General features: G+C 37.3%; 3 protein-coding genes across 11 annotated transcripts; 1 reads left to right on the top strand and 2 right to left on the bottom strand.

Moving 5' to 3' along the window:
• Positions 1–1,091: 1,091 nt before the first annotated feature.
• On the bottom strand, positions 1,092–7,038 carry COX6B (Cytochrome c oxidase subunit 6B). 2 transcript variants are annotated; one of them, XM_068302278.1, is made up of 2 exons: positions 6,941–7,038; positions 1,092–1,610 (listed from the first exon to the last, which is right to left on the bottom strand). In XM_068302278.1, the coding sequence occupies exon 2, from the start codon at positions 1,586–1,588 to the stop codon at positions 1,355–1,357; it is 234 nt and encodes a 77-aa protein (XP_068158379.1). In that variant the 5' UTR covers positions 1,589–1,610; positions 6,941–7,038; the 3' UTR covers positions 1,092–1,354. The 2 variants fall into 2 exon arrangements, with proteins under 2 accessions (XP_068158379.1, XP_068158378.1); XM_068302277.1 differs by having other exon boundaries at positions 1,092–1,649; positions 6,941–6,987.
• LOC137586261 (serine/threonine-protein kinase fray2) lies at positions 1,924–7,016 on the bottom strand. Of its 6 annotated transcripts, XM_068302274.1 has the most exons (3): positions 6,941–7,016; positions 6,045–6,313; positions 1,924–3,544 (listed from the first exon to the last, which is right to left on the bottom strand). In XM_068302274.1, exon 3 carries the CDS (start codon positions 3,523–3,525, stop codon positions 2,320–2,322), a length of 1,206 nt encoding a protein of 401 aa, XP_068158375.1. In that variant the 5' UTR covers positions 3,526–3,544; positions 6,045–6,313; positions 6,941–7,016; the 3' UTR covers positions 1,924–2,319. The 6 variants fall into 6 exon arrangements, with proteins under 6 accessions (XP_068158375.1, XP_068158370.1, XP_068158371.1 ...); XM_068302269.1 differs by lacking the exon at positions 6,941–7,016 and having other exon boundaries at positions 6,045–6,329; XM_068302270.1 differs by lacking the exon at positions 6,941–7,016 and having other exon boundaries at positions 1,924–3,531; positions 6,045–6,186.
• A 6,392-nt stretch (positions 7,039–13,430) lies between the features above and the next one.
• Positions 13,431–18,801, top strand: Pat1 (Protein interacting with APP tail-1). 3 transcript variants are annotated; one of them, XM_068302238.1, is made up of 9 exons: positions 13,431–13,596; positions 13,955–13,988; positions 14,045–14,381; positions 15,587–16,122; positions 16,198–16,422; positions 16,487–16,588; positions 16,656–17,332; positions 17,416–17,573; positions 17,637–18,801. In XM_068302238.1, exons 3-9 carry the CDS (start codon positions 14,175–14,177, stop codon positions 17,811–17,813), a joined length of 2,082 nt encoding a protein of 693 aa, XP_068158339.1. In that variant the 5' UTR covers positions 13,431–13,596; positions 13,955–13,988; positions 14,045–14,174; the 3' UTR covers positions 17,814–18,801. The 3 variants fall into 3 exon arrangements, with proteins under 3 accessions (XP_068158339.1, XP_068158338.1, XP_068158340.1); XM_068302237.1 differs by lacking the exon at positions 13,955–13,988; XM_068302239.1 differs by lacking the exon at positions 13,955–13,988 and having other exon boundaries at positions 13,445–13,584.
• Positions 18,802–20,587: the final 1,786 nt, after the last annotated feature.

Below are 20,587 nucleotides of genomic sequence, written 5' to 3'. Positions count from 1 at the left end.
AATTATACATAACAAATACATACTTACATACATACGTACTACATTCTTGCAAAATTGAAATTTTAACAACTTGTTGTTTAAGCAAAAGCAAAATGTAAGCAAAATGTTTAATAGATATTGAAAGACAAGAAACAAATTACCAAAATATTTGTAATTCGATCGATTGAACCGTCTCACACACACACACACACACACACACAAGAAAAACAAATACTTGAAAAAACAAATTTTCTAGATACAATGCAAACTGCTGGTACAAATTCAAATTCAACTCCCAATACATTCAGTTTCAAAAAGCGAAGCAAACATACATACATATGTATCTACATATAGGTATGAATTGATGTCGGTATGTGCATAATGGATATACATACAGTGATATCTCTCCAATCAATCTACAGATTAGACATTACCCCGAATTTCGATCAGGATTTTCCTTTTAGTTGTCATATAATTGCTGCCGTCCGCAATTGTAAAACGTTTCATTTTGTTACTTATCGTGTTTAGGCTATACACTTATATACATACATACTTACATTATATACCGTCGTAATATAATACTTACATATATAATTTGCCGTTTGGTGGTAATGTTGTCTAATCGTATAAGTTGATATACATATATAAAACTCTGTGGCATTTGATTGAAACATAACTTTTAGCTTAAGCAAACACAAAGAAAAAAAAAAGGAGAAATGGAAAAAGCATTTAAAAACAAAACAAATTTAACTACCAATAATAATAAAATTTGCATACTAAAGTAGTGGAAATCTTACAGATAAATCTATATATAAATATAGATTACTATTTAGAGGCTAAACACACGCATTTCAAAAAAAAAACCAAACGTTTATAAACTCAAAGAAGAAATATATAAAAACAAAAACAACAAAACTTTTTAACTACCGAAGCCTTTGATTTAAAACTCCCTGTAGATTCCGGATTCTTTTTGGCGGATGTAGATTTACGTCAACTCGAATGGCTTTCTTAGTTATGCTAGATCCGTTGATGCCATTAAGGAGTGTCTATCTCCACATATACAAACCTGGACCAAATCATCACCCTCACCTGAAATTTCATAAAGAGATTGGTTTTTTAGTTTGGTTTTCAATTTAGTTTATTGGATTGAAATACACTTTTCTAACAGTTGAACCCGGGTGACCGACCGACGGGTGTGTGTGTCTGCCTTTCGGTGTTTGCTTGTTTGTGTGAGTGTGTGTCTGTGGGTGTTTGTTGGTTTTCGTATTCACTACTAATTTGTCTCCATTTGCCCCATTATCTACTGCTGTTGTTGTTGTTGTTGATGTTGTTATCGCTGCAGAAGGTAGAGCATATGTGGCTGGGGAGAGGGCGCTTAGATACGACCCGGGAATGTGCCGCTTTCGCGCTGATCGTCCCACTTCTCCACCCAGGCATTGGGACACATCGTTTTGTAGACCTTCTGGAAGTAGTTGCAAGGCGCAAAGTTCTCGCCGCGCTTCTTCTGGCAACGATGGAAATCAATGTAGGATTGATAGCAATAACGGGTCACGTTCTGATTGGGGAAACGTGGATCGAAGGGGGCGGTCTCCAGCTTGTAGGCGGACATGTCGCTGCTGTTGCTCTTGTCGCTGTTTTTGTTTTTAGACATGAAAAATTGCATATAGACACTTTTAGTTAAAAAAAGAAAAAAACGAAAGGAAAACAACTCGCACAAAACAAAAAGACAAACAACAAAAAAAAATTATGTATATATATCATAAAGAAACGCAAAGAAATTATAAATGTGTAAACGCATTATAGAGCGGAATGAATGATGAATGGGAAATAATGGGAGGAAAAAGGTTTAATGAAATAATAATCAAAATGAAAGATAGTAGAATCGAAGCAAATTTCAGTGCCCAAGAAAATATAAATAGATGGAGAAAAAGAGACAGACAGATATATAATATCATATACATTAGTTTTCATTAAATTGTTGTCGATGCTTAGATGAGCGTTTTAGACATATTATACATATATATGTAGTGAATACACATTACATACATATATGTATATGCAAATAGATATAATTTTTATAAGTGTTTGTTTGGTTTTATATATGTAGGTATAAATCTGTACAATCTACGACTTAGTGGCTAACGAGGCATCAGCTCTCTGTAAGAGTCCAATGGAAATTACACAAAATCATTCAGATTAGGGGAATAGGGTAGAATATAGTGTCGATTGTGAGTGTGTGTGTGTGTGGGTGGTATTTGTGTGTTTGTTATTATTATTATTTTTTTTTTTGGTGTGGTAGAAACATTTATGCCATTTCTTGCGTTCAAGTTCAATTTCTCCCTACTTAACCAACGGCCTCTTGCCATTATCTGTATCGCAGGCATTGCTTTTATATTTATTCACTTCGGCCAAATAGAGCGACCAAAAATCCTTGGGATCCACATCCCGATCATTCGGTGTCTTTAGCTTGGCCACAACACCAGTTTTAAGTATTTTTCCACCACGACGACGACCCACCATGGGTGGAGGTGGTGCCGATTTACCAGCCGCTGTGGCAGCTATATATGGGGCAGCTGCACTAGTTGCCGCACCGACAGCAATAGCTGGCAGCAGAGATCCATTTGGCAATGGTGCCACTGCTCCAGCTAGTGCAACTGCTGCTAATGACGATGATGGGGATGACGATATTGATGATGTAGATGTGGATGATCCGGCTACTTTCATGCCCAATTCTGATAATTGCTCTCGATTATGACTATTTTCGGCCATTTCTGTCTGGGATTTTGTTGCCTGCTGCTGTTCTTGCATTTTCTTAAATAACTCCATAAAAGAACCATCATTGGCAAAAACTGGATGCGAGGGGGGCTCTGGCTTTGGTGGTGGATACACTTTACCCTCACGGGCCAAGGCTTCACGAAGTTTTTCTTCCATTTCGCGGTGAATGCGCTCCTTATCAAATGGCTCATCGATGTCCAGATTGTAGTAAGCACCTACAGCGGACATGGCATTGTTTTTGCTAGAATGTTGTTGTTGCTGCTTATAATTGTCTCGTCCAGAGGGGGATCTGACGGCGGATTGCTGCAATGACGACGAAGAGGAACTAGTCGAGGATGATGACGCCTGATGATGATGATGAGAATGATGACGGCGCTCCGGCGAGTCCGATGAACGACGACGGTAAGAGGACCGACGACCAGATTCTCTCTCATTTTCGCGTTCCCTATCCTTGGAGCGTTCCCTGGAATCTCTGTCTTTATTATGATGAGTTCGACGCTGTGTTTGCTGCTGCTGTTGCTGGCGTCTACGACGCTGTTGTCGCTCCCAAGAACGGCTACGACTGCGGCTGCGACTGCGGCGTCGACGGTGCTGCTGGTCTCTACGGTCTGGAGATTGACTGCGGCTGCGGCTTCGACTGCGTTCGCGATCCCGCTCACGTCTATATGAGCCCCGATGTTGCTGGTGGCTTGAACGTCCGCTGTTGCCGCCACCACGTCGCTGCTGATCCTCTTGATCCTGCTGGTAGTAGGGCAAACGAGCCGCCGACATGTCGATCTGCAATTCGAAACTATGCCGCGTTAAAAGCATATTTTAATTGCAGAAAGGTTTCGGTTTTTGCTTTTATACCTATATGCACAAACACAATTGGCTTAAGTTTTGGTCTTTCTCTCTCCGCTTAAATTGTGTTTCATCCCTTTTTTTTTTTAAATTTAAGTGTGTTTTTTGACTTGGTTGACGCTGCCTTCTGGATTAAATTTAAGGCCAGAGAAGAGTGGTGGGAAGAGAGAGTAAAACTAACTAACGCGAAACCATTTTATCTTTACTACAATTATAACGGTTTCCTTTGAACTCATCGATTCTTCTGCCTATTACAATAAGCACCGTTTTTGTTTTTTTTAACCGAAACAGATTCAACTTGTACGTTTCTTGTTTTCAAGTTGATTCGCCTTAGATAGAATTTAGTTACATATGTATACAGATGTATAAAACAAAGCAAGGGCGAACCGAAAAAAGTAGAAACTTTATTTCAAATAAAGCAGGTTGTCTGTATAGCTATTTCAAGAACTACCAAGTTCTATCATCAGCAGACTTTGCTAAAGAACTCCAGAATTGCAATAGCCATACCATGTCTTCAACGCTACTGTGGAGCACAACTATAAGCGCACCCCCTTTTTTAGTGTAGCGTTTAAAATAGACGGAATAGCGGAAAAGTGTAAATGAGGAATTAAAGATAATTGAAAATAGATTTATTTGAGATCAAAACAAAAACAGCAATAATAACGGTACTTTTGTTTTCTTCAAAAATGCTGTTTTTGGACTGGTGCATAACTATAAGCGCACCTATTACTCTTTCATTATTTCGTTCGTTTTCGACTTGCGCGCATCAATTAAAGTTGGAGAATTTTTTAAAAGCTTAAATTTGAGAATGCCACGTGGTGCATACTTAACTGAAATAGAGAAAGGGAGAATCCTAGCCCTTTTTGATGAAGGACTATCCAAAAGGGAGATTGCTCGACGGATTGGTCGTTCCGATTGTGCTGTGAGAAATTTTTTGAAGGATACAGCAAATTATGGAAAAAATAAAACAGGAGGCCCAAAATCAAAAATTTCGGATCGATCACAGCGACGGATCATAAGTTCTGCCAGCAACTCGATGAAGACGGCGCGTGAAATCGCCAAAGAGTGTGGGCAAAGTGTGTCCCGCTGGACAATTCACAGGGTCCTGAAGAAGTCAAATGTGATAAAAAGACAAAAGCTTCAACCAGCACCTCGGTTGCTAGACCGACATATTGCTGGACGCCTGGAATTTGCCAGGATAAATATGGCAAGGGATTGGAAAAATGTACTAAAAACAAAGAATATATTTTTGGTACGTCGGTTTTGGAATTTTAACTATTTTATTTTTACAGACTATTTTTTCTGATGAAAAAAAGTTTAATTTGGATGGTCCCGATGGCTGGAATGGAAATTGGAGGGATTTGCGAAAGGATCCACGATATTTCTCAAAGAGAGACTTCGGAGGCGGTTCTCTTATGATCTGGGGTGCATTTTCTATTAATGGCTGCTTGGAATTAGCATTTCCCAGCACCCGAATGAACTCTACGGAGTATGTTGAAGTGTTGCAAATGAACTTGGCGCCGGTGATAAACAGAAGAGGAGCAAGGAAGTGGGTATTTCAGCAGGATAATGCCGCTGTGCATCGAAGCCGGGAAACATTGCAGTGGTTGGCGACAAAGAAAATTGAAGTTTTAATATGGCCATCGTGCTCCCCCGACCTAAATCCAATGGAGAACCTATGGGGTATCCTAGTGCGGTCTATCTACGACAAACACAAGCAATACGACACAATACGAGAGCTGAAGGCCGCTGTTATAAGGACTTGGGAACTAATTCCAACAAACACCCTTGAAAATTTAATTTCTAGTATGCCCAATCGCTTGTTCGAACTAATCCAAAATAATGGAGGGTATACTCATTATTAAACCACAAAAAAAGTAGATCTAATTAGTTAGTAATAAGTATAAGACTTAATTCTAACTTTTTCTAAGTGCGCTTATAGTTATGCACCAGTCTAAAAACAGCATTTTTGAAGAAAACAAAAGTACAGTTATTATTGCTGTTTTTGTTTTGATCTCAAATAAATCTATTTTCAATTATCTTTAATTCCTCATTTACACTTTTCCGCTATTCCGTCTATTTTAAACGCTACACTAAAAAGGGGGGTGCGCTTATAGTTGTGCTCCACAGTAGCGTTGAAGACATGGTATGGCTATTGCAATTCTGGAGTTCTTTAGCAAAGTCTGCTGATGATAGAACTTGGTAGTTCTTGAAATAGCTATACAGACAACCTGCTCACCTTTTTGTGTGTTACCTTTGAAATAATCTTCTTTTGTAAGATTGACCTCGAGCCGGTTTAAATTCAATTTTGCACTATCTTTACCGCACTTCCTTTCTCTTTCTTAGTCTTTTTCTCTCTCTCTCTCTCTTTCACACAAAACATAAATTCTTATGCAATTTGTTTTTGTTTTCTTTTTGTTTTGTAATAAGGAAGAATATTCAAAATTTACTTGTTATACCGCTGATGAGGTTTGTCCACTGATGCAAATGGCTGATGGATGACAACGACGAAGAGGTCGCGGCGAAGTAGACGTAGTTTCGATTTCTCCTCCTTTTGCCGGGTGTTACGGGATGTTACGATTTGTTGGTTGCTTGGTCGGCAGCGGCAGCGACGGTGCGGCGTGCTCTTGCTTGCGCCTACTGCTTGTGTGTGAGGATGAGGAGATTTGTGCTTGCTTGTTTTACTCTGACTCTGAAATCGTATCGGAGGATATTTGTCCTGCATGGAAAAATGACTTGAACGCATGAATACAAAACGTTACTTCGACCAAAACGTTGTGCTGATTGAATTGATTTTGTCTTTTTTTTTTTTTTTTTTTATTTTCTACTTGATTTGTTCTTTTTTTTTTGTTTCTTTTGTGGTTAGATATATATAAGGGATACATATATACTAAGACTTGGATTTTGGGTTGGGTGGAGGGCAGGGGCTGGGGTGGGATTAGGACTTAACTTTTTGTTTGATTTTTTTTTGCACACTTAGAACTTATGTAACTCGAATATAAAACTTAAGATGTTCGCATATAACCGTAACTTACTCAGGCGGATGATAATTAAAATGTAAGTTAATTATTCATACCTCAAACTAATAGGTATATACAATTATATTAAATTAAAACTTATGTAATTCTATTTTTTCGATTTTTCTTTTTCTTGTGCAGTGATGGCAATGCATGTGTGTGTGCGTGTTAATGTGTATGTGTATGACAATTGATCATGTGTGTGACTTTGTTGGGTTTGAACACCCAGGCTTACGGTTTTGTTTTTTTGCGAATGCATTTATTATTTAGTTGCGTTTCTTTACTTTATTAAATTTGATTCTACGCTTTTTTTCCAGCTGTTAACATACCTTTGTTGTTCCGAAAGTACGACGAAAAATTTTATTATGTAGTGCTAGAGCTGGACGAAGAGTCGATTGTGTGAGGACAACTTTGCTCCGATAACCGATAATAAAACGACATTTGCTCCGACCATGTCGATAACGATAACACTGCTCCGACAACATCGATGACGATCATTAATCGCCTGCTCCGATAATTTATTTGATATTTGTGCGCGCCGGGGTTCATTGGCCAGTAGGAGCATCAGCCCTGCTCCCTCATTGCAGAAATGCATGCCCAAATTGGCAGCTGCTTTATTGCCGCTTTGCAACAAATCTCAAGATTATAATTTTTGAGATTCGAGACAGACTCGACCGCAGCACACAATTCCCAAAAGATGTGGAGATTTTTTCTATCTTTGGAATGGCATTGGAGCATTGATACCTGCTCCAAGAAGGTCTCTTTCATGAAATCTGTGCTCATTAATTGGATGACACTTTCACAGTAAGGCATGTCGAGTTGCTACTGTGGGCAAGGTACACCCCAATGTGTACGACAGATCAGCCAACGACTTCCAATCCAGGCGAGCACGATCACTAACAATAGCGACCAAATTGGATCTGGCATCAAATCTAACATACGCACATACGGCAGGTTGTAATTATGAGGTTCGTCTATATCACTATGCAACAAAATGAAGGTTTGTAAAATCAAACCGCACCGTACCTTTTGTTCTGAAAGTTCATGTATTGAATAGCAAAACCCTATTTGGGTTTTTCAAAGATACACAGCTGGTTTTTTTTTTATAGCATGTTGAAATTTTTCATTTTGTTGTATTTTTTAGTTTGTCATATGAGCTTATATATCGATATTGTTAATGGTTAAATAAATTCATTTTATGAATGTTATATAACCCAAAATTACTTTTTCAGCTACAGTTCTAGAAAAACTTACAATTAAGCCCTTTTTATACCATACACCCATAGGGTGAAATGGTATATTAAAGTCGCCAAAATGTATGTAACAGGCAGAAGGAAGCTTCTCCGACCCTATAAAGTATATATATTCTTGATCATGATCAACAGCCGAGTCGATCTAACCATGTCCGTCTGTCCGTCCGTCCGTATGAACACGCAGATCTCGGAGACTATAAGAGCTAGAGCCACTAAATTTGGTATGTATACTCGTGTATTATGCACATGTACAGAGTTAATTGGAATTTCGGCCACGCCCCCTAAGCCCCCAGGAATCACATAAAACTGTTTTTCTTAAAAAGTATGAAAGCTAGAGACATCAAATTTAGTTTGTATACCCGATTAGTTAGCGCGCAGAAATTAATTCTTCAAACTTTTTGGCACGCCCCCTGGAATCACACAAAACTGTTTTTCTTAAAAAGTATAATAGGTACACATCAAATTTGGTTTATATGCTCGTTTAGTTAGCGCGCAGAAACTAATTGTTTAAACTTTTTGCCACGCTTCCGGAATTTACATAAAACTGATTTTCTTAAAAACTATGATAGCTACCGACATTAAATTTGGTATGTAGACTAGCTTAATAGACGCGCAGATATTGGCTATTTAAACATTTTGCCACGCCCACTTCCGCCCCCGCAAATTAAACAGAACTGATTTTATCAAAAACTAACAAAGCTAAAGTCACCAAATTTAGTATGTATGTATACTGGCATAGTATGCGCGGAGAATTTATGTATATATTTTCACATTTTGCCACGCCCACTTCCGCCTCCATAATTTAGAAAAAACCGATTTCCTCCTGTATTTTTTTGACTATCGCATTCAAATTTGGCAGACTTATTATTCTTATCTATTTCCACATGGCCAGAATTGGCCGTTGGCTAGTGGCGGCGCTAGAGTGCTCGTGTGTTCGTAGAGTGAGCGAGATAGCACATAGTATGAAACATGTAAAAACAATTTAATAGACAAACATTTGGTTTTCGAAATTTGAAATATTTGTTTCACCTGGTGTATGGTATACCCAAGTCGACGAGTCGACTTACTTGCTTCATTTAGAGTAGTTTTTGAAGTATTTTTAATTTATAACTATTTTTCGATAGAACAGTATCAAGATTAATTTAAAACAACAAATATATTTTGAAATATGGAAAATTAGAAACGAGTTCTTTTTGGTTGTGGTTCATTTCCTTTATCAAGATCAAAGTAATCCGTTTCGCCACTAGCCAACGGCCAATTCTGCCCTTATGGATCGCATAAGGGCATACGCATACGCATATTTTGCAAGTTTCTAGTCCGATTTCCGAGTTGGTAGTTTGGTAAAAATATATAAGATTAATTGGTCTGCAGAATTTGGTTGCGATAGTCAAAAAATTTTAGTTGGCAATCGATTTTATCTAAATTATGGAGACGGAAATGGGCGTGGCAAAATATTAAAGTGTACAAATCCTGCGGGCAAACTAAAAAAAATCTACATTTTAAATTTAGTGACTTTAGCTTTGTTAGTTTTCGAGAAAATCTGTTTTATTTCATTTTCGAGGAGGGAAGTGGGCGTGTCAAAATTTGTGGACGTTTCACCCCGGCGAGTAATAAGCACGGATCAGTTAGGGAAAATTTGGTTACGGCATTTCGACATAACTTTAAATGTGACATACAGTTTGCAGAGCTTGTTATGTCGGGTTAGTTAACTGGATGCATAAAAGACAAAAAATAAATGCCATTTGGTGTACCAATGATATGGTACAATCCAGGAGAACGTGACCCAAAAAATTTGTATGATTGTGCCAACAATGTGACTGGACTTAACAAAAGATAGGCGAAAAACACAGTCTACGTCTCCGTTCCGAGTGTGCAACTGCCCATGGACCATACCGAAAATATTCCAGTACCAAAATATCCACAGACAATGTTAGTCCTTACCCCGATGCGACTGTATTTGATGATTACTCCGAGTATATCCCCGAACCATCAGTATCAAATCACCCAGTTCTTATAACACAAAGCAAATTGGATCAAATGTTTGCAAAATTAGAGCTAACGCAGAGAAAATCAGAAATGTTTGCATCTTTTTTAAAATCCCATAACTTATTAGCAACAGATACAAGAGTCACAGCGTATCGAAATCGCCAGGAACACTTGAAAAAGCTCCAGATGCTATACTGGCCGAAATATGTTGGTGGACTAAGCAAATATTTCAATTCGAAGAAGATGAAAATCGAATGAAGAAGTGCAGAAAGATGAACGCGACGGAATGGAGTTCTCCACTGACGAATTGGCCTTCTTTGATCTTGATAAAGGAAATGAACCACAACCAAAAAGAACTCTTTTCTAATTTTCCATATTTCAAAATATATTTGTTGTTTTAAATTAATCTTGATATTGTTCTATCGAAAAATAGTTATAAATTAAAAATACTTCAAAAACTACTCTAAAAAAGGGCTTAATTGTAAGTTTTTCTAGAACTGTAGCTGAAAAAGTAATTTTGGGGGTAAATGTTTACTATTACTACTCGAGATTTCAGTGTTGAAAAGTGGAAAAATCGGGTAAAGCTAGATTTCAGTGTTGTCAATCGCTATTTTTTATTTGGCGCGCTGTTTGACTGACCTGGTAGCCAAATATTTTAATCTAAACTCAAAAGTCGAGGAATATTCGGCTGCTCTGGCAGCCGAATATTGTATTCTAAACTATATTTGTTCTATAAAATCAAGAAATATTGTAAACTCAACAATATTTTCGTTTGTTGAGAATAGTGCGAACAAAAGATTCAAAAAGCCCGCGTATTCGAGTATCCTAAATTCGGCATTTGGCAACACCATCTCAAAATTGAACAGCTTTTTTTTAGCCGGAAAAAGCTACTTTTAGCTATAGTCCCGCTAAAAATATTAATTTTCTTTTGTTAATTACTCAAAAACTACGAAATAAATCGCCAAGGCGCACCTGAGGTCGTGCTCGTGCAATTTTTCTCTTTCGTTTGATACCAAAATTATGTAGTTTAAGCGCGTTTTGGGCCCGAGTAGTAATAGTAAACATTTACCCTCTTTTTACTAAAATTTTTTCTTCCTTTTCCATCTTTCCCTAAGCAACGCACAACACGCATACACATACAGTTCATGTAGCGTTGCGTCTGTGTGTGTATGCATGTACTCTTTTGTTTTGATAATGACGTAGTAGGCAGCGCTGGCAGCGGTTGAACCGATTTATATTGACTGTAAATTGTGTTCTATTTATCCGATCAGATTCAAATTTTGGAATCTGAGTTTTTATATCCAATACTATCATCGTAGTAAATTTCATGTGGATACTGCAATTTTCATGAAAATGTTTCTTTTAGAGCTATATGATATAGTGGTCCGATCTTGACAATTTTCATACTTTATCTGCTCCGGGATACAAGAAGCTCAAATACCAAGTTTCATCTTGATAGCTCTTAAGATGACGGCGTGAAGTTGATTTGCACAGACGGACATGGCTATATCGACTCAGCTTCTCATGCTGATCAAGAATATATATTCTTTATGGGGTCGGAAATGTCTCCTGCTGTGCGTTACAAACATTTGACCAATTTTATTATACCCTCTGCAAAGGTATACAAATATAAAAGTATACAAAATTCGGATTCGATAGTAGAATCACTTAAAATATAACGGTGCATAATCAGAGTTGCATTTTGCGAAGTTTCAATTTGCTATTAGTTGCTCAAACAAAAAAATAAATTAAATTAAAATGTTTTAGTGCAGTTTTAGGTCCCCACGCTACATCACAAATCTGGAGAAATCAGGAGAACCATGGGCAGGCAGTGGAGCAGCAGACAGTGGAGCAGCAGACAGTGGGGCAGCAGGCAGAGTTATACTCAACTCCAACCTCTGCGTTCGGCTGCAATGACCCACTGACGCCAGCAAAGTGGAAACTGCTATGCAATACACCGACTTCTTTGAAAGCGAAGCGCAATTTCAGTTGTGAAAGGTGGGTTTTGGAGGATGCGGAAAAGGAGGCCATGACAAAAGTGAATTTACTGACCTACAGATTCCATAGTGGTGGGATGACGGAGACCTAGGATCATTTAATAATAGAGATACAGTCTGTCACACTTTACACATATCCTGCATATCCAGCCAAGGAGTCGGTGAACCGGTATTCATTGAAAACACAATGAATGCCGAGCAATATCTTCAAATTTTGAAGTCAAATTTACACGAAAGTGCAACCAAATTTGGCTTTATAACCGAAAATCGGCCAACTTTTAAATTTTATCAGGACAACGATCGAAAACATAACGAGTTTAATGTACGCAATTGGCTGCTTTACAACTGCGGAAAGGTCTTGAATACACCACCCCAAAGCCAAGATCTCAACCCAATCGAACATGCGTGGTCCTATTTGAAGAAAAAAGGAATCCAACCAACCGTGGACAGCTAAAAGCTTTCATAATAGAAGAGTGCCAGAAGATACCCCTGGAATATATTCAAAACTTGGTCAACTCCGTGAAAAGAAGACTCCAACATGTACATAATGCCCCTTAGCATTATGGCCATACTAAATACTAAGTTTTTCAAAATTAGCTATAATTAGTTTTACATTTTAAGTTTACAACAATATATTTATATGAAGTGTGTAAAGAGTTTCTTGACAGTGTCAAATATGAGTAATCCAAGTTTTTGTTGTTTTTTATGTTTCACCCTCATTGTTTTTGTTTCTTTTGTTTATAATTTGAAAATACCCATTATTTATTTTTGTACATAAAGTAAAAAAATTGAGGTTATTTCCACTGTGTAAAGTATTTCTTGACAGACTGTATATTTTAAAACCCAAATGTGGTTTCTACTACAAGTCTAAAGAATGTACTGCTGAAAAAATTTAGTGAATATTACGTACCTAGCCAACTCACGGATGCCCCGTTCCAGATAAAATACACTTCTATCTATTTAAAAAAAAATACTTGCCTGTCTACTTGCGTTGAAATGCTAAAGAATACTAAATTTGTAAAATGTATATTGATGAATTGGGTTGCAGAAAACAAGTTTTGAACATGTAAAATTATTATTGCCAAGGACTGTATTTAAGCTTCTTTGTTATTTTTAACTTTGTATTTGATTTTCCCGAGTTATTAAATGAAAACATTTATTCAGTAGCTTGTTAAGGATTGTATTTAGACAATGACCCGCAAAAGTCGTTTTGCAGCTTTTGACTGTTTTTTAAGTTTAAGTTTTTCTCTTATTCAAAATTAAAAAGTTTTTTGACATATGTTTTTTTTTTAATTTGAATGCGTACGAATGTCATGTTGGACAGTAGAGGATTGCCGATATATAGTTCATTTATTAATTTCTTTTTAATCCTAGCCAATGTGAAATTCAGTTTCTGGTCAAGCATTTTGAAAATACGCACCAAAAGAAACGGAACTAGTTATTTCATTAACTCCGATAACGATAACATTGCTTCGACAATGTCGATGACGATAACTTTGTTCCGATAACACAAATAACGACGACGTTGCTCCGATAACGTCGATAAATTTGGCAGTGGTGAAATGGGGCTATGGTGAAGCAAAAACACAGACAGACATACACAGACACAGACACAGTAACACAGGAACACACAAAAGTTGAAATAAAAACGTTAAAATCGAGAAAATAGCAAAGGCAGCCAAATAATCTAATGTACTCTCTCATTCAGCTTGCAAGCAGATAAAGCTGCGAATAAATGTACGATATTGTGTAAGTTACCATATTACAAACCTCTTGTGCGTACCAGAGACAAAAACATCTAGAAAAACAGACAAAAAGTGAAGTAAAAAGCAAAAGGCAAAGAAAAAAAACAATAACACAAAGAAGCAGTGAGAGCTGAGCTGGAGCTGCTGTTGCTATTGGCACGAAAAAGAAAGGAAAACCGAAGAACAACATCTCAAAAGAAAGTGGAAGTGAGACCCCGCGAAGTTGTTTGTGCCAGAGAGACAGCCAGCGAGCGAAAGAGATAGAATTGTTGAAACTTGCACATGAAGTTAACCTTTATGTACACATTTCAAACTGTTTTAATTTCTTAGACACTTCGGTTCATTTTTTTTTTTTCGTTTAGCACGTGTAAATATTGCCAACGACATACTGTGGATGTGGGTGTGCGTGTCCGTATAAAAGTTTTGTTAATTCTATGTGAAACTTGTTGCAGAATCTAAACAACAGTTATCAACAGAAGCACCTGCAGTAGGAGAAGCATAGGGGCTTCCTATTTGCATCTACAGGAAGAGTATCCCACCCCACGCCACCTCACACACTCCACCCCTGGCGAACAGAACGAGATGGCTGGGCAACAGATATTCGCTCTAGTATTGCCCGCCAGCAGCACGGGTCACAATAATAATAGGTGCCCCAGCCCCCAAGATCTTTACCACTTCTCATTGAATGCCTTGGTCAATAGTCTCGATAGCACCGCAGTGCCTGCCTTAGATTGTATCCATAGGCTACCAGAATTGCCTCGCAATTTGCTCATCGATGTCTACGAAATGGTAAGTAGTCCTACATTTATCTTTCTACCTCCCAATTTTCCTTTCTCTTTCTCTGTATCTCTTTCTATAAAGATAAACTTTACAATTTGTTCATAATAATACATTTGTTTGATTTGGCCAAATCTACAATTAAAAATTTGTCCCAACAATGAAGTCAGTTCCGACCTGTTGGCGCCTGAATTTCGAGCATGGTGGGATGATTTGTCTATCTAGATATTCCTACATTATCATCTAATTCAAGATCATTTACCTATTATCATTAAGATAACTGCAGTACGTCGTGTCGATTGGTATGACAGATATTCCAACGAAAAACAAGTATTATTCCATGTGGAATCTGTCAGAAAACTTGTGTATTCCCTTTAATGAAACTGGAAACTTCTATAACTTCTGTTTTATCGGTTTAGCAATATTGAGTATCATAAACTAACTTGGTGGGAGTAATGCGAAAATTCTTCGAATTGTTTGTTTTTGGTTCTGGGTTTAAGTTTTCTATGTACATATTTATACAAATATGCCATATTCTTGATCATCATTAGTCATATTGCTAGTTATTTACATTATGCTATTTAGAATTATCAAATTTTGGTTTAGATCAGGTGAAAATATGTTATCCCATTTATGGAAAGAGCTCCAAAAATATCTGAATAAAATTCGGGATAGCATAAAACTAATAGTAGATCAAAAACCTAATGCAATTGGAATACAATTTACCCAACTCTAGTACATACATAGTGCTGATATATACTGCTATATAATATAGCCCGAATATACATATGTGTAGATAGTAGTCATGACAATCTCTCATAATAAGCGAGCAATTACAATATAAATTATAGGCAGAAGGCAGCACTGCGACAACAATAAGACAGGCTTGGATGGTGGGCCCCATCTAAAAATAGAGTCATCGCTTTGCTTCCTATAAATGTGTGTGTGTGTGTACGGATACACACAAGCCCCAAACCCACTACATCTCTCACCCCGTTGAGATTGTCCTGTCCTGTTTGCAACTCAATGTCAACCAGAGACACATTCTGCTCTCTCCTCCCTTTGTGTCTCTCTGTGAAAAGGGGTCTTCAAGGCATTGAACTTGTTAACCAGCTTTTTAGTCCCCATGCCATTTTGTTGACCCGATCGACTCAAGATTGCTGAAGATTGATAATGGGCAAAGATTTTCACCTTGTTTGTTTTACTTTTACTCGCAGATGTCCCAGCGCGAGTCAATGAAAGACACGCTATTGGAGGAATTATCCCGCCTGGATGTGTTCACACGATTGGTACGCTATTCTCCGGGACGTAGCCAACTCTTACGCATATTGGCTTCCCTAATGGCCAGCAAGAAAATGCTGGCAAATCGCCTCAGCGAGGTCTATGTCGGTCGCTATGGAGTTGTGTCTGGACATTCGAATGGTATAGGCATGGGAGGATGGGCAGTTGGTGGTGCTGCTGGCGATGCCAAGGAGTCGCAACAGCAGATTAATGACAACAACGAACAATTCAAACATAATGTGATCAATTCGTCTTCGGTGTTCATTCCTGTTGAAAATGACTACATGCCTAATGCACAGCCAGATGTTGATGATTTGCATGCAATTGATTTGGGACTGCGTCTTGGCTCGTTTCTATCCGAAGCCGGTTGGATGCAGGAGAGCATCTCGGTGCTGGCATGCCTCAACGAAAGATTGAAGTGTATGCAGCCTTTGAAAAACTTATTGGTAATGCGTGTCGATTGCCTGCAGCGGTAAGTGACCATGGATAGATCCTTCTCAATAGATTTCCCTTTCACAAAAAGGCCTTCTTTTTTATTTTTGCTTAGTCTCCTGTACGCCGAATCGGCGCACTGCAATTTCAAGCTGGCCCAACAGACATTCGATGAGCTGATGGAGCTGAATAGTTCCTTTAGTGAGGCAGTGCCGTCTCAGCTAATTGCCATGACATATACACAAATCTCGGCCATGTACTTTGCCCGCAATGAGTACAACAACAGTCACACATGGAGCGGTTCGGCAATGCGTCAACTTAAGACATCGGCACCGGCGCGGTAGGTTCTCTTATCTTTAAATTCCTTCAAATATTTCCTCAAAGCTAATTTCTTCTAATCGCAGCGTAATCATTGATGTACTGCGTCAGGCAGCCAAGGCCTGTGTCGTCAAAAGGGACTTTGCACGGGCCAATCTTCTAATCTGTCAGGCGATGCGGCGAGCGCGGTATGTCCGACAGATCAATCAGTCAATCAGGCTGCTTCTCTACTCCTTCTTCTTGTTCTCTTCTCAGTGATCATTTTGGACCCAAACATCAGAAATACGGCGATGCGCTTCTTGATTATGGATTCTTTCTGCTAAATGTCGACTCTGTGTATCAATCTGTGAATGTGTATAAGGAAGCACTGGCCGTGCGTCAGGGAATATTTGGCAAAATGAATTTCCATGTGGCGATTGCCCATGAGGATTTGTCATATGCCTATTATGTGCACGAGTATAGCACCGGTGATTTTAGTTGTGCCCAGGATCATGTCGATAAGGCTGTCAATATAATGAAGAATCTGGTGCCCAGCAATCATTTAATGTTGGCATCGGCAAAACGGGTTAAAGCCCTGCTTCTCGAGGAGATTGCGCTCGATAAAATGGCCGATGGTATGGATGAAGAGGAACTGCTATTGCAATCCGAGCAATTGCATCATTTCGCTCTGCTGCTCTCATTAGAAGTATTCGGTGAGGTGAATGTGCAGACAGCGAAACACTATGGAAATCTGGGGCGTTTGTATCAAACAATGAATCGTTTTGATGAAGCTGAGCGTATGCATCAGAAGGCGATTAAGATTAAAACCGATTTACTTGGAGCTTTTGATTATGAAGTCGGTTTGTCAATTGGTCATTTGGCTTCCCTTTACAACTATCAAATGAAAAAGTATAAAGAAGCGGAAAAATTATATTTACGCAGCATCGACATAAGTAAGTCCCTCTCCATCACCGTCTCTCTCTCTCCTTCTCTGTCTCTTTAACAAATTTGTAAAAATTCTATTGGGTTTTGGCAGGTCTTCGTCTATTTGGACACTCGTACTCTGGCTTGGAGTATGACTATTTGGGTCTGTGTCATGTCTATGAAACGTTACATGAGTTTGAAAAGTATTTACAGTATGCGCATACATTGGAAAATTGGCAAATATTACGAGGACAGAACATCACACAGAATGTAAGTAACCCAAAATAAGAATTTCCTATATACATATATAATTATAAAATTTTTATCTAATAGAAAACCAGTTATCCTGCCATCGAGTCGGACTTTTCCATTGAAGAAGTGAAAAACAAGTTCTTTAGCATGAGCAGTTCCAGTAATAATTGCAGTAGCAGTAGTAGCAACAGCACTTCTAATTCCACATCCGCGGAATCCTCATCATCATCGTCAGCAGCGTCTGGCACTAGGAATTGAGTGACTTAGTTTAGCGTTTTCAGTTCAACATTGTATGTTAAAAAACAATAGAAACAAACAAACAAACAAACAAACAAACAAACAAAAAGTAATAAGCGCAAAAGTATATAAAACTATTTAAACTAAACTCTACCTGGGAGACGGAATGTAATACATTCTTTAAACGGCTTTCCCTCCCAGCAGTTTTAGCACCAACATCATTAGTTACATTTATTAACCCCATCCCATCCACATCGAATTCGTCCAACAACCATTATTGTCAAAGGCATCAATGGAATCGCTTTTAGAGAGAGCCCCCCCTTCCCCCCAACTATATATTATGCTTGTTTTGCTCTTAGGGTTAAGAATATCGAATCACTTACAAAAGATAATGCGAATCTGTCATATTTTGTTATTACATTGTTAATCCTTGATCGATACAAATTAGTAATGCTGTGTGTTCAATCTCTTAGATTAGTTGAATTACCATGTACATAAAGGACAGCTTAAGTTCAGTTTCTTTAATTTTTTTCCTCCTCATCGACCCTCCCTCTTGCGAATGAGAGTTGTATTTATGTGATTTGTAAGTTGAAAGACACATGAATCTGTCAAAGCGAAAAGAAAAAAAAAAAAAACAAAAACAAAATTCGCATTGTATTTCTGCGGATAAAAATCTTATTAAATTTTTTTGTCACCCTCATGAATCACACACATACATACATACACTATTGTAGCACAATGAATTACAAAAATGTAAAGTTTTATTGCATGGCCCAAGAAAACATACGATTATCATTCTAATTATATGATATGATATACATACATATATATATATAGATAAACATACCACATACATACATATTCATAAATGAATAGACATATACGTAAAATGTATTTGCAGCAGTTGTTTTGAGTTCGATCATAGCTAAATAGAAACCTTTCCTTCAGGAAGATTAATAATGTACATACATACGAGAATATATTGCACCCGAAAATAGTCCCATCAAGATCAGCATCGGTTATTGGCTTATTGATTATTATGAGCTAACGGCTAACTTTCAGCTAAATTAAACAACAATCTATTCAATTTCTATATATCACATATGTATATGCATTGCAAAACACGAAAACAAATAAAATAAAGTGCAGAACAATTTATACAATTTATCCCTCAAATGTCCATTTACAATTTTCGACATTAATTAGCAAGATTTAGATTAGAAAACTTACAATTAGTAATAACTAAATAAAATTACAATCAATTCTAGTTACGAGTTACATTTGCGTTGGAGCCTAAAAAGTAGGCAAGCATTTGCTTACAATTTTATTTCTATTACTTCCTTTTGCAGAAAGTAAGTCGTTTGGAATAATTGATCCTTGGATTGGTTTAGATATTTTTACAGATATGCGAGTTGTTTGTATTATTACGTATTATTTTGGGCATCAAATTTCGCGTTCGTTCGTTCTAAATCAAACACAAATCAAAAATAACTCGCATACATCGCGTGGACTGTACTCTTGGTCACATAAAGCAAAAGGTATTGAAATGCTCTTTACAATGATTCTGTATTTCAAATATATAGCTCTAGTCCAATATTAACGACATAAAACGAACAAAGTCACAAGCAATTTCGGACATTTTTGCAATGTTTTTTCTGTTAACAGTCAAAAAACAAATTATTTTTTAACTTTTAACCCTTAGGTACAAAAAGATTATGTCGACAAATATTTTGTCTGTTTTGATCTCAATTTTGTTGACAAACGTCTTTTTTTTCAATATGACATTTAAAAGTAAGAGACTTTGGCTGTTTTGGTAAACAAAAAATTCTTTTCAGTTTCCTTGCTAAAATGCAACACAAGTTAAAAAACAAAAACAAACAAACAATAGTTTGAATATAGCCTAATTTTGGTAAAAATTTTAAATGATTGATTATAATTAATACAAATTTTTAATGCGCCATTGTAAATCTGAAGTCAATCAGTCAGAAATTGACAAATATTTGATTTGAAAATTTTGCAAAATTCTTAAAAACTTCTAACTTTGGGAAATTGTCAGCTTTGCCTTTCTTTAACTTATTTATATGTTTTTGAATTTGATTTTGGGATAAGCATTTAATCAGTAATTTTTTTTTTAAACTCATGAATATATTTTCAAGTTAGAATAATGTCAGCAATTGTTTGCCAATTTTTGTAGAAAATCATGAATCATCAAGATTTCTTTTAAAAATTAATTTTTTTAAAATATCCAAGTGCTTAAAGTTTAAAAAAAGCCACATTTACCAAGAATCTATGTCTTAATATTCCGAAAAATAACACAACATTTTCTGCATCGTTTTTGTTCGATGTGATATGATTTCACTATTAGTAAAATTTTCTCAAGTTTAATGCAAACCAGAGGGCCGGGGCTAACTTCGACCGCGTCAAAGTTTATATACCCTTGCAACTTTTTTGGTAACTCTTTCCTTACCTATTAGCCATCAATGTGGAAGAACGTTTTATCTAAAAAAGGCTTATGCTTGCAAAAGAAAGGCCTACAGTCATAGGAAATAACGAAGATATTGATCATAGTCACTGTTTTTCACCGATCGTTCCTATGGGAGCTATATGATATAGTCACCCGATCTTTATCAAATTCGGCACAGTCATTAACAGATATATTAAATTAAGAAATGTTTAATTTGAAAGGATTAATTTGGAGGAGTTTGCGTTGATCCAGACGGACGGACGGACGGACATGGCTATTTGAACTCGTCTCGTCGTGCTGATCTAGCGTTGCACACTTCTGACCAAAATTC

Source organism: Drosophila tropicalis, unplaced genomic scaffold (assembly GCF_018151085.1).
Source record: "Drosophila tropicalis isolate 14030-0801.00 unplaced genomic scaffold, ASM1815108v1 contig_952, whole genome shotgun sequence".
Taxonomy (NCBI): Eukaryota; Metazoa; Arthropoda; class Insecta; order Diptera; family Drosophilidae; genus Drosophila; species Drosophila tropicalis.
The sequence above is the reverse complement of the archived record's forward strand: the minus strand, read 5'-3'. Positions and strand labels throughout refer to the sequence as shown.

What these genes read in the sequence shown, in the direction of transcription:
- COX6B (XM_068302277.1), bottom strand. Translation starts at nt 1,642, where the DNA reads ATGCAATTTTTCATGTCTAAAAACAAAAACAGCGACAAGAGCAACAGC.
- LOC137586261 (XM_068302269.1), bottom strand. Translation starts at nt 6,319, where the DNA reads ATGCAGGACAAATATCCTCCGATACGATTTCAGAGTCAGAGTAAAACA. An exon ending in CCTCATCAGCGGTATAACAA is followed by an intron (nt 3,545 to 6,044) that starts GTAAATTTTGAA and finishes AACGCGGCATAG; the next exon opens with TTTCGAATTGCAGATCGACA.
- Pat1 (XM_068302237.1), top strand. Translation starts at nt 14,175, where the DNA reads ATGGCTGGGCAACAGATATTCGCTCTAGTATTGCCCGCCAGCAGCACG. An exon ending in CGTGTCGATTGCCTGCAGCG is followed by an intron (nt 16,123 to 16,197) that starts GTAAGTGACCAT and finishes ATTTTTGCTTAG; the next exon opens with TCTCCTGTACGCCGAATCGG. An exon ending in TTTACGCAGCATCGACATAA is followed by an intron (nt 17,333 to 17,415) that starts GTAAGTCCCTCT and finishes GGGTTTTGGCAG; the next exon opens with GTCTTCGTCTATTTGGACAC.